At 52.4% G+C, this 13,306-nt stretch overlaps 1 protein-coding gene across 1 annotated transcript in view; it reads right to left on the bottom strand.

Moving 5' to 3' along the window:
• Positions 1-2,961: 2,961 nt before the first annotated feature.
• Positions 2,962-13,306, bottom strand: part of LOC103581848 (SH3 domain-containing RING finger protein 3-like) — a gene marked incomplete at its 3' end in the record, with an annotated part of 26,937 nt that continues 16,592 nt past the window's right edge. The window contains exon 2 of the mRNA XM_008563586.1: positions 2,962-3,312. Within this exon, the coding sequence (XP_008561808.1) occupies positions 2,962-3,312 (351 nt within the window). The remainder of the gene's footprint in view (positions 3,313-13,306) is intronic.

Raw genomic sequence — 13,306 nt, 5'->3', positions numbered from 1 at the left:
AGGCTGAAGCCATTGAAGAGCTGCATGTGGGCAAAGATGCCAGAAGGAGCAGAGAAAGCTGGACCCAGCCTGCACGTGTGCCCAGCCACATGATGGGCAAGACAGAACGTGCCGGAGAAAACGCCGGGCCTCCTTCAGCGCTGCTGACGTCAGAGGCCTGGCTGTACTCCTTTTTCAGAACACCCAGGACACAGCAAGGGATGGTGAACCTTGGACATAGGACCCACAGACTGCAGGACCAGACGCCCTGTAAGGGCAGCACTGGACATATGACCACAGATTACGGGACCAGACGCCCTGAGAGGGCAGCACTGGACATATGATCTCAGGCTTCAGGATGCAGAGACCAGATATCCTGGGAAGGCGGCTCTTGCCTGGCCACTCCAGGTCCTCGTGTGGCTGTGATCAGGAATAAGGTCCCCCCCCATCCCTGGCTGTTTCTCTTTCTCTGGTTGATGGGGTCCCTGACTGCAGCGAGGTGGCCTTCCTGTCTAGGAGCATGGAGACGTAAGCCCTGCCCAGTGCTGCAGGCGTGCCCGGCCCCCGCTCTCCTTCCCATTCTTGGGACTCCTGTCAACCTGCTCCCACTCCCCTCTGAATGAGTTTGTTTCAGGACACAACTTTCCGGTGTCCCCTTTGCCAACTGCCACCCAGGCTACCAGCAGGGATTTGAGCTCTGGACTGGAGCTGTCACTCCTTGTCTTTGGTGACAAACAGGGCGAGCTCCCCTGAGTCTCAGCCCCCCTAGGACACCTGTGCCCCATGTTTTGGCTGTGCCTCTCACTTAGCATCTCCAGAATGTTCAATCAAAGAACAAGAAAGACTATCTCAGGAACCACCGCTCTCTGGCTTTTCCCGCAGATGTGCATGTTCACAGGGAGCAGGGAGCAGGGCCAGGCTGGCCTGCCACCTACTCACATTGGCCCACCACCTAGTTACAGACAGTAGGTGCTCAAGCAAGGCTTGAAGAGTTTAGCACCAGTCAGGGGCAGGGCTAGGGTCCCGGTCAGGGCTGAACCTTTCCCCTTATGAAAAACACACCAGCATCCCCAAGGACTGTTCCCTAGGGTATATGGGTTCAAGGCACAAACTCCAGGATCTTTGGAGCAGTGGGTCACCTGTGGGAGCAGGTGAGTACACACACAGGTCATGGCAGCAAACACTCCACACACCACAGTGACCATTCAATACTGCGACCTCAGCCTCTGATGAGAACCAGCATTTGGATGTGTGTGCAGGTGTGTGCATGAGTGTGTGTTTACATGCATGCACATGCATGTGCACAGGAATATATGCATGCACGTGCATGTGCACTGGTGTATGTGTGTATATATGTGTGCATGTGCATGTGTGTGTGCATGTGCACCTGCACAGGTATATGCGTGTGGGTGTGCATGGGTGAATGTTTGTATATGTGCACAGGTGTGTGTCTATATGTGATGTGCATGTGTGTGTACATGTGCACCTGCACAGGTATATGTGTGTGCGTGTGCACAGGTGTATGTTTGTATATGTGCACAGGTGTGTGGATATGTGTGCATGTGCATGTGTGTGTACATGTGCACCTGCACAGGTATATGTGTGTGTGTGTGCACGGGTGTATGTTTGTATATGTGCACAGGTGTGTGTCTATGTGTGCATGTGCATGTGTGTGTGCATGTGCACCTGCACAGGTATATGTGTGTGCATGTGCACGGGTGTATGTTTGTATATGTGCACAGGTGTGTGTCTATGTGTGCATGTGCATGTGTGTAGGTGTGTGCACATTTGTGCGTGCTGTGTGCATGGGTGTACGTGTGTTATGTACGTGTGTGCATGGCTGTATATGTGTATATGCATGTGTGTGCGTGCGTGTGCACAGGTGTGCGTGGAAGGTCATTTTTAGGCTGATGTGGCACATCCAGACCACATTACCATTCTTCAGAAGCTCGGCTAATTTTTAAAGACAATTCTCTTTGCAAAGTTTTCTGAGTTAATTGTAATTTTGAAAAAGATGGTTCTCCCCCAGCTAGTTGCTTATAGGTGTTTTTGCCAGTGCGGCCCATGGACGGGTGCCCTTGCTCTGAGGCCCAGTAGGGGCATTCAGAGGTGACCCTGGAGGGCATGTGCAGTGAGACTGGCAGACGGGCCACTGGGTGACAAGGCACAGACCAGGAGGGACAGCGCAGGCACCACCCGGCTCTCCTGTGCACATTTCCACAGTCCTGAGGGAGCAGGACTTGGAGGAGAGGAGGCCGCAGCCCAGTGCGGAGACTCTGCCCCTCCTCAGTCTTGGGTGGCACCGCCCCGTCCCACACTGCCTGGCACTTAGAGAGCCCCTTCCACCCCGGCCACAGTCTCTGCATCCACAAAGCAGAAATTTAACCAACTTCTGCCCTTCACATACCACCGTGATGGGTTGTGCCAGAGCTACGGATAATCACTTAGCATTGTTCTTTAAACACGTTGCTTTGGTTACTTAAATTTACAAAGAGACTGATGGAAGTGGAATCTATGTCACATGTAGAAGGTATCTGTAGAAATAACAGCAACCAAAGTAGGAAACAATGCGGTTAACTAACTCCGGTTCTGAACTCTGGATCTTTCTCCCTCTGTTGAAAGGGAGATTACCAAGCTTTACAGAGATGCTGAAAACACACCACTAGCACTAAGCCAAGACTCTTCCAGGACACAATCAACAGACACAGAAGAGCTTCTCATGAGGTGAGTGGATGTGACTCAAATGCTGTGTCCCTGGACACCAACAGTCACCTCACACACCATCAGATCCCCTTCTGAACCACACAGGGCACTGCTCAAACATTTACCAAGACCTCAGGGGGTCCCCAATGGCAGGCAGCAAACCCCAGAGGGCAGTCTGGTGTGGCATCCTTCATACCAGTTCAGGGACTGGGGCTGCTGAGGCTGCAGGACGGACCCCCAGAGGACCCACAGATGCCGACTGTGGCCCATGGATGTTACCTGGGCAGGAACAGCACACGACACATGAGCAAGGTCCCCAATCCTGGCCGCAGCACGGGGATCGCTGGAGCTGATCAAAACCGGGGCGCTGATTTCCATGGAATGCCTGTGGCTGGCAGCCTGCGAGGACCTGTGTGTCACACCAAGCGCAGTGAAGGAGTGGCGTTTCTTGGTATTCTTCTTGCCATCCACACGCCGCTGAAAGGCACTGACCGCCCCCGAGCTGCTTACAGCAGGAGCTGGGGCCACACTGGCCACCACGCTGGGGACAGAAGGCAAGGTGTCGCAACCAGACGCAGCAGCTGGGCAGGGCTTGTCCATCTCCATGAGCAGCTTGGCAGAGTCATTGAGCTGGGTGAAAAGAGGGAGAAGGAGGAGGCTTCATTAAATAACTGTCCCATGCTATGTCCAGCTCTCTGAGTTCTCCCAGCCACATTCCCATCTACAAACTGGCGATGTATTCAAACTGGCCAGCTCTTTCTAACAGCAGCTTCCAGCATGCACAGTGCAGTAAAAACAGAACAAAGGTGGGGTGGTGTCTGTAGATCTTATGGAAAAGCTTTCTGGAGCAGCTCAAAGGCCCAGGGAGCCATGGGAGAGAGCAGGGGAGGACTTAAAACAGGGGAGGCCTTCTGAGGGCCCGCTACCCTGTCGGCCACAATCTTGTTCAATGGGCATTTCCAGGGTGTGAGGTGCAGACCTACACAGAGCCAGGGCCCAGAAGCCAAGGGGGAGGACGCCCAGCGTCAGCCACGTGGGTCCTGCCATGCACAGTGCTGGTCACTCAGAAAATTTGGGGCATGTGACCAGAATGCACGTTCCTACAGCCGGTGATCCCGGGGACAGGGGCTCTGGTGAGAGTGAGCCCTGGAAGCTCTTTTTAGTCATGGCCTCTACTCAGCCTGTCACACCCCGGAAGCTGACCTGAACCCAGGCCCAAGAGGAGTCAATAATCTATCTTCTCGAACTCAGGACACGACTCCTTCCCAGGTCTCCTGCCTGTTCTGCAGAATAGCAGGTGTTCTTAGAGTTTGCCTTTGAGAAATATCTGATGCTGGGTGGTGCTTATCAGGGAAGGTGGGATGAAGGTTTGAGTCCATGAGCGACCTGTGATAGTTGGGAATGAACACCCCAGGCCAGCCATGCCGAACCTCTCTTCTCAGGCTGTGCCTCGCCCGGTGGCACCCGGAGGCTGGAGGTGGTCTGTGAGCCCGCAGCCTTGGTGGGCACAGCTGTGGAAGAAGAGCTCCCTGTGCTGGTGCATGGGGGTTCGGCCACCGCTAAGCCATAGTGTCCCCGACTCCTACTCCTGAAGGAAGTTTCATGCTCAACATGTCTGATGGAGCCCCTTTCTTCTTAGGCTGTACTTGGCTCAACCCTAGTTCATACCTAAAGGGGGAGAATCTGCAGTTGATTTGAAAGAATAAAGCAGAGGGAGCTACTTATTGTGTGTACACAGGTGGCCAGGAACAAAATGTGGTGTTAGAATTGGCTTGGGATTATCTCCACAAGATGGCCATGAATGCCCACACGCTAGGTAAACACCCGCAAGATTCCACTCTTTCTCCCTCACTTTTCAGACATAGCACAAGAAACCAAGCGAGTGCCAGCTGGCCTTCTGGATGGCCCTACATGGAGAAGCAGAGAGGTCAACGGGGGGGCTCAAGCCCTCTCTTTGTGCTTCTCCTCACCACGCAGAGCTTGCGCTATGGGCTCCAGCAGGGTGGAAACCCTTTGTCTGCCAAGGGGGACTGTCTTGGGTTTGGGGCCACACAGTCTCTGTGGCAGCACGACTGGACTCTGCTGCTGCAGGGGCCCTGCAGCACCACATGAGTGGCCTGGGGTGTTCTAGCCAGACCACTTTCCAGAAACAGCAGGAGGGCCACTGCAGGGCTGGTGGAAGCCTTGGTGGGGAACACGGGGCTCAGCAGAGTCTGGAGGATGTGCAAGATCAGGAAGGAAGAGGGCAGAGGCAGCAAGTCAGGGAACCGGAGAAGGAGGTCAGAGCGGGCGTGCGAGGGGAGCCGGAGCCAGCTGTGGACCTGCAGGTCACCTGGGCCAGGGCTCTCGATGGTTCCACTTGTGATTCTCAACATTATGGTGGGAAAGCAATGCACATTCAGTAGAAACCAAGTAGCCACACAACCATTCTGTTTTCTTACTTTCAGTACAGTATTTAATAAATTATTTAGTAGAAACTATATTTTGAGTATCCATACAGCCATTCTATTTTTCACTTTTAGTAGAGTATTTTATAAGTCATGAAATACTCAACATTCTGTTATAAAATAGGCTTTGTGTTAGATGATGCTGCCCAATTGCAGGCTAACGTAAGTGTTCTGAGCACGTCTAAGGCAGGCTGAGCTAAGCTATGTTTAGCAGGCTAGGTGTATTAAATGCATTTTTGACATGCTACTTTCAGCTTACGATGGGTTTCTGGGGATATAACCCCATGGTAAGCGTGGCATGTCCTGTACATGCAGTACATTCCTCTCTGCTAAGCCCTTGAACAGAGCCGGAGGCCCCAGGAAGGGCCCGTCCCCCCCAAACCCACCAGGAGTGGAGTCTGAGGTCAGGCCTGGTCCTGGGAGTTCCCCTCAATCTTGTGAAGAGGTGAGGGGAGCGCGGGTCTCTACACGCGTGCACTTGCGCTGCTGTGTCTGCAGCTGGGAGCATCTCGATGAGAGCAGACAGCAGGAGCTGCCGAGCGCCAGCGGCCCGAGATGGGCGTGACCGTAGGCCGCAGGCCACGTGGCCCCTCCCGCCCCCACAGCCGTGGCAGGTGTGCCAGCTGCCTTTAGACCCGCCGGGCACACGACCATCAACATTTCCATTACAAATACTTGCTTTCAGAGGGAGGTTGTGAAAACCTACTCCAGGCTCCAGAACATGTGCTCTAAATCCAGGATTATTTCCTTGCAAATGCCTTCTCCAGCCAGGCTCAGCAGTTTTGCTCTGTTTCATGGCTTTATTCATTTGTCTCCTCAGAAATGCTACTCAAAGAGCATGCCAGCACCTCTCCCCTCCACAGCCCTTCGTGGGAACCCAAGTCCCTGGGAATCAGCCTCCTGGGTCCCAGCATTCCAGCCCACCCAGAGGAAGACAGCGAAGCGGAAAGCAACACACGGAGCGCACCGGACACACGCGTCTCCACCGGGACCACCACCGTGCAGAGGTGAGGCAGCGCGATGCCGGCGCTGGGCTGTAACAGCTCCCTTCTTTCCCGAAGGAGCAGACCTGGAGCACGTGGCTCCCTATGACCCTCCTGAAGTGGTACTGAAAATTCCGCTTTCAAAATCAGGAAAGCCGGGTCAGTGTCCACACGTCCATAACACCTGGGGCATCATCTGAATGGCGGCTGGGTTTCCGTCATGGCTCTCCATCATCTCCCGTGGGCACGGCTGGCCCGGCAGTGCCACACGTCCCGAGTGCCGAGCGGCTCTCCAGCACTACCCCACGAGGTGGCGAAGTGCTGATGGAGGACCCTGCGATGACGAGGAGTGGCCAGCTGTGTCCTCCCCGCTCCTCCTTGCTTCTGCAACAGGCTGCTCTTTGGAGACAGGAGCATCTCATCAGGCTTTCCTCCTCCTCCCTGTGATGGCTGTGTCCTCACAGTCCAGGACAGGCTAATTCACAGGTTCTCAACACACATACACACACCTCCATGCACGGGCTGACACCACCTCCCACCACTGCAGACCGTGGCCTGCTGGACTGTGACAGGCACAGTGACCACGGGTACCCCGTGGGCCCGGCCATTTCACAGATGAAGACACCAAGGCTCAGAGAGCTTAAGTGGCGTCCTCCAAAACACACTGTGAACATGTGGCCCAGTGGCTGTGGCTCACACCCTTTCTCCACATGGCTCTGCCACCCCTCCCGTCCACTGCAGAGCACGGAGGCCTTTCTGATCTTGCTAAGTCTTTAGGCTAAAAAGTTTATATATTCATTGAGGTATGGCTATGTCCTTGGCAACCGCGGGAGCGCCGCCACGCTTCCCAAGCGGCGCACTATCCATTGCGCCACCGGGCCGGCCCAAAGTCTTTAGGCTAAAAAGGTTATACATTCATTGAGGTATGGCTATGTCCTTGGCAACCCGAAGAGGCTGGGTTCATTTTAGAGATTCAAATGTGGGTTTTTAAAGATCGGATTTTTTTTTTTTTTTTTTTTTGAGCCTGACATGCGAATTAGCTCAGGCAAACTCTCACACCAGCTGCAGATCCTGGGGTGGAACGCCAGTTCTGTTCCATTCCCTTCATTTCAAAGAAACAGTGGACCCACAGGCCTTGTAATAATGCCAAATTTTTATTTAACATGGACACTGAACTCTAGACATTTGTAATGCCAGGTGCCAACACTCTGGACTGACAATCTCCTGTTCATTCGACAAACATACTGTGCACCTGCTCTGGAGAGGCTTCTACGCCAGACGAGGGTCCCATTCTGGGAATTACAATTATACAAAGGGGAAGCAGTGCCAGAGACACTGAGGGGTGCGATGGAGACCCCTGTGAGGGCGGCCGACCCACTGGAGCGTGACCAGAGCCCTGGGATCCCAGCTGCTGGGCAGCCCACATGTGACCCACAACCACATGCACACAGCAGCCGCACCTTCTCCATCCTGTCCTCTCTATGTGCACGTTCCAGCCTTGCGCCCCATCCCAAGGTAGCTGAAGTGCAAAGGTCAGGCTGTGGTCAGGCTACCAAAGTGGGTCTGTGAGCAGAGATGAGGATTCATATTGCTGAGGATTAAAATGAGAAATATCTGGCAGTGAAGACACACACAGGTGTGGACCTGTGCTGCACAGACAGCTTTCTAATTTTGCTTGTAAAGACTGAGCACAGGCAAGGACTTGCGACAGATGATGCCTAAAATTTCAAGGAGGGAGAAGGAGGGAATGGCTTTCATCTCAGCCTCCTACTGCCATAGAGACAAAGCCCACGAGAGGCAGTAGTGCTGTCCCGCCGGCCCCTGGACAAGCATGAGGCACAGGGCTGGGCTTTGCTTGCTCGGGTGCTGGCTGCTCCCAGGGCAGCTGGCTGAGCTGTGCCTCACCACGGGTCACTGCAGACCTGCCTGCCCACGACACCTGGCCCTGATGCTACCCTGAAGGCACCTTCCTGAGAATCAGGCAGCACCCTCTGCCAAGGCCCCAAACCAGCCCTCACAGCCTTCTGCTGCCCTGCAGCAGAGGGTCAGCAGCCCCTGACTCATCCAGCGGGCCTTCCTGGCTCTCCCCACAATAATCAGGAGCGCCCAGTCCTGCTCCTCTCTCGGGCTTCTGTTCAAAGTTGAGCCAACCCTTCCTCCCTGGACATGTACCCTAAATCCCACGGGGGAACGGGGCTCCACCTTCCTTGAGTTCAGCCTCCGCATGCCAGCATCTACTCTCATTTCAGTACCAAGGCCTGATAGATGACACATTCTAGAAAAAGTGTGATACAAACTAAAGAGGAAAACAGAAAGCTTCACTCATTGGCTATGAACATGTGAAAGTCCAAAAGAAGGCCCCGGAGCAGCACAAGGGCCTGATTATCACCTCAGCAGGTGCATCCTGTGAGCAGAGGGACCATTATTAGAAGCTTCGAGACCAGTGTAAGGACCCTGTGACAATTCTCCCTGAAGACAAACTTTAAAAGGAGACAGAATCATGGCTTTTCAGCAAAGGAGAGACGCAGGAGACACCACTTTTTTTGAGTCTCATTTTCTTCAAGACCCCCGCAAAGTCTCTGCTGTGCCGGGGTGAGGCCTCAGAGGCACGGCAAGTGGGCACTGCACGGCCTCTAGCAGGGACCCTCAGATCCCGTACTCCCCTCTCTGTGGGGTGCTCTGCACATGCATTTCTGGCCATTTTTAGCCACAGGACCCTTCTGCCTCAGAAGTCACAGATCTTAGGCAGCTGAGAAGGAATGAGAAACGTAAAGTAAGAGAGGTGGCCAGCACAGATCTCAGGCCGTAGCAGGCAGCAGCTCCACCAGTGCATTCCAGGGCTGGCCATCAGCGGTGGCTCAGTCAGTGGCCCCTAACCTTTCCTTTGACAGTCTTTCCCATCAGTAAGACATTTTTGGGCATATGCATCCAATAAATTACATACATTTTCAAGTGTACAAATATACTACTTGATTATAAACATAGCTGATGTCTGGGGTCCTTTCTGAGCACCAGGGGGAGGTGCTCACAGTGTGTTTTGTCCTTGCAGGCCCTGGTGCCTGGGAAGGGGACGGAATGTCTGTGCATCTGCAGCGGGCCTGTGTGTATATGCAGTGTTTCTGGGACAGGAAATCGAGGCCCAAGGTTGTGAGCAGGACCTGAGGTTACCCTGGGCCTGTGTGGCCGTGTGGCCCAGGATGCCGCATGTGGTGGGCCGAGGGACCGAGAATGCTTGGCCACGGTTTACACAACACCAGCCAGACCATCGCTGAATTGCCCTGCTGTTGCAACCTTGGCTCTCTAACCTGCCACTTCACCATCACTTAACTTTAAACGGTGGTCTGCTGTTACTTAGGGAGCCCCCAGAGAGCAAGTGCATCCTCCCTCTCCCTCCCTCCCCCTCCCCCCATGTCTCCGTGTCTTTCTTTGACGTCTCATGGTATTTCTCACATACCTGTGCCATCTCCCCTTCCAGATTTCCCTCACCTGCTGTGGCCACCTGATCTTGGACTTCCCACTCTCCAGAACCATGAGCCAAAATAAACCTCTTCTCTTTTTAAGTAACCTAGTCTCAGGTATTCTAATATAAGCAACAGAAAATAGACTAAGAGAGAAAATTGGTACAAGAAGAGGGGTTGTCACTAAGAACAAATACCGGAAAATGTGGAAACAGCTTTGGAACTGGGTAATGGGTAGAGGCAGGCACAGTTTTGAACTGAAATGCTAGAATAAGCCTGTATTGCTGCAAACAAAGTGTTCAGGGTGATTCTGGTAAGGGCTCAGAAGATGAGAACACTAGGGAAAATCTGAGCCATCTTAGAGATTACAGAAGTGGTTGTGACCAAAATGTTGATAGAAATATGGACAATAAAGGCCATTCTGATGAGGTCTCAGAAGCAAATGAGGAACAGGTATTGGAAACTGGAGGAAAGGCCATCCTTGTTATACAGTCGTAAACAACTTGGCTGAACTGTGTCCATGCTCTAGGGCTTTATGGAAAGCAAAATTTAAGAGTAAAATCTGGTGGAACAAATATCTAAGTAAAAGAGCTGTCCCATTGCTGCATGGCTTCTTTTGGCTGCTTATAGTGAGATGTGGAGCAAAGAGATTATTTAAAGACAGAATTTATAATTAAAAGAAAGCAAATAGTAAAAATTTGGAAAATTTGCAGTCCTGGCCACATGAAGAACAAAAAGCATGTTAGGGTGTGGCCAAGCAACCATTTGCTAAAGAGACTAATATGGACAGTAGGCAACCAAGGGCTACCATCAGGACAATGGGAGGACCCCAAAGCATTTCAGAGTTCTTTGAATCTTCCCCTCCTCACAGGCCCAGAGGCCTAGGAGGGAAGAATGTTCCCATGGGACAGACCCAGGAGTCCTCCACAGGTTCACCACCCAGGGCCACCCCGGGACTCTGCTTCCTATATCTCAGCACAGCACTCTTCAGCCATTCCAGCTGTGGCTCAAGTGGCCACAGGCATGGCTTGACCCACCACTCCAAAAGATACAAGCTGTAAACCTTGTTGGCACCACACCACGCATGGCTCAAGTGGGCCCAGATGCAGCCATGCTGCTGCTCCAGAGAGTGCAAGGAGTAAGCCTTGGTGGTGTCCACGTCAAGCTGATTCGGCAAGTGTACAGGAAGCAAGGGCTGTGTGGCCACAGTGGTATCTTTCAGAAGATATATGAAAAAGCCTGGGGGCCCAGGCAGAGACTTGTCACAGGCATGAGGCTACCACTGAGGGTCCCAATTATGGCAATGCTGAGCAGAAATGTGCAGTAGGAGTCAGAGCGGCCCTCAAGACTCCAGACTGTAGAGCTGTCAGCACTGTGCAACTCCAACCAGTGACAGAAGCCATGTGGGCTGAGCACACCAAAGCCATGAGGCTGGGATGCCCAAGGCCTTTAGGGCCCAACCCCCCCTCACTGTGTGCCCAGGAGGCAGCACGTGGAATGAAAGATTATTCAGGAGACTTAAGATTTAATGTCTGCCCTGTTGGGTTTTGGACTTGTTTGGGACCTGTTACTCCATCCTTCCTGCTTTTCTCTCCCTTTTGGAATGGGAATGTTCACCTTATACCTGCCCCACCATTGTATTTTGGAAGTAGATAACTTGTTTTGACTTTACAGGCCCACAGTTGGAAGGAGTTTGACTTGAGCCTTAGCTAAGAAGTTAGACTTTGGACTTTTGAGTTGGTGCTGGAATGAGTTAAGACTCTGGGACCATTGGGATGGAATGACTGTATATTGTCTCTGAGAAGGTCATGAGTTTTGGGGGCCCACGTCAGAATGCTATGGTTTGAATATGGCTTTTCCCCTCCAAAACTCATGTTGAAATTTGATTGCCACTGTGGTGGTGTTGGGGGGCGGGGCCTTTAGAAGGTGATTAGGTTGTTAGGATTAATGTCTTTCTCACAGGAATGGGTTAGCTATGGCTGGAAGTTACCCCCCTTTTCTCTTGCTCGCACTTTTCCACCATGCTGTGAAGCAGCATGAGGTTCTTGCCTGATGTGGCTGCCTGCTCTGGAACTTCCCAGCCTCCAGAACCACAAGCCAAAATAAACCTCTTTTCTTTGTAAGTTACCCAATCTCAGGTATTCTGTTACAGCAACAGAAAATGGACTAAGACGCAGGGCACCCCTGTATCAACAAAGCCAAGATGACAGAGATCGCACAGCTGATAATTAGAGTTCTAGGAATTAGAGCCTACTTTATCCTCTTGCAAACAATCACATCACATCACAGATGCTTAAAAAGCTTAGAGCTGGGGACATAGTAGGTGCCCAATAAATACCAATTTAGTGAACAAATGCAACTAACATTTGCATGTGTATGGAATGGTATCTGTTTACTAGGTGTAGCGGATTGAATTATGTCCCCCCAAAATTCCCTGAAGCTTGAACTGTGTCCCCCAAGTTTAATGTATCAGAAACCTGGCCCTCACTGTGACTGTTAAGAGGATGGGAAATCCTATTATGGTAATTGAAAGGTGGAGCCTTGAAGAGGTGATTGGATTTTAGGACCATGCAGTAGTGAATGGATTAGAAATGGTGGTCAGAGGCATGGGTCTGAGGGCTTTAAAAGGAGAGGAGAGTCTGTCACTCTCTGCTCTGCTCTCTCTGCTTCCACCATCTTGCAATGTGAGACCCCTGGGTCACTGTCACCACCACCAGATGGATGGACTTTGGACTTCCCAGCCTCAGAAATTGTAAGCAATAAATTTCATTTTCTTATAAACTACCCAGTTCCAGGTATTTCTGTTATAGCAACATAAAACAGACTAATACATTAGGTATATTACACTGTGCCCAGCCCTTCTCACCCCTTTTTGAGAGCTGTGACTCACACCCCACTTACAAAGGTGGGCCAGCAGCTGAGAACAGGTAGGTGCCTGACAGGAGAGGGTATGGGGGTCCTGGTGGAGTAGGGACTCCCTGCATGCACGTCTGAGCCTTTGGCCAGAGCTCACTGGACTCACTGCAGCCACTCAATGGACACCTGCTGTCGGCCATGAGCGCTGCCAGATGACATGTGGCAGGTAACGCTTCTTCACAGGAAGACCTCTTCTTAGGGATGTACTCCATGGTCACCAAGGGGCTTGAGAATATTTTCGATGTAATGAGCTCATCAGTGTAAACTGAACATAAACCGAACAAAAGATCTACTGGAGTCAGGCTGGGCTACGTGGAGGGACAACTTCCTGTCAGTGGTTACGGATGGGGCCAAAGTGGCACAAGGTTGTGCAGAGGCACGGGCAGGAACAGGCTGGCATGCACGCAGGGGTGTGTGCGTGTCATGTGCACAGAGGTCTAAAGTTACAGGAGCTCAGGTCGTGAGGGCTGAACAGGAGTCAGGATGGACACGGAGCTGGTGGACTTCTGAGCAGGGGACTGATGAGCTCCACGGCATTAGCAAAGGAAGATGGGGGGTCGTCAGGGAGGCCTGGGTCAGGATGGCAGTAGCGGGTGAGACAGGAAGGAGGGGGGACCAAACCATCTGAGGTTGGTGCTACAGGAAGAGGAGGGGGTCTGATTACTGAGCGTGCATGTATTGGGCGCCTACTGCAGGCCAGGGGTGCTGTCTGGCACTGTGGGTACATCGGTGTAACCAAAAACACCAGACAAATCCTCTGCTCTCATGGTGACACAGCCAAGAAACAAGAGGGTATTTCATCACACAGAATATGGTGGCT

This window comes from Galeopterus variegatus, unplaced genomic scaffold (assembly GCF_000696425.1).
Source record: "Galeopterus variegatus unplaced genomic scaffold, G_variegatus-3.0.2 Scaffold14102, whole genome shotgun sequence".
NCBI lineage: Eukaryota > Metazoa > Chordata > Mammalia > Dermoptera > Cynocephalidae > Galeopterus > Galeopterus variegatus.
The sequence above is the reverse complement of the archived record's forward strand: the minus strand, read 5'-3'. Positions and strand labels throughout refer to the sequence as shown.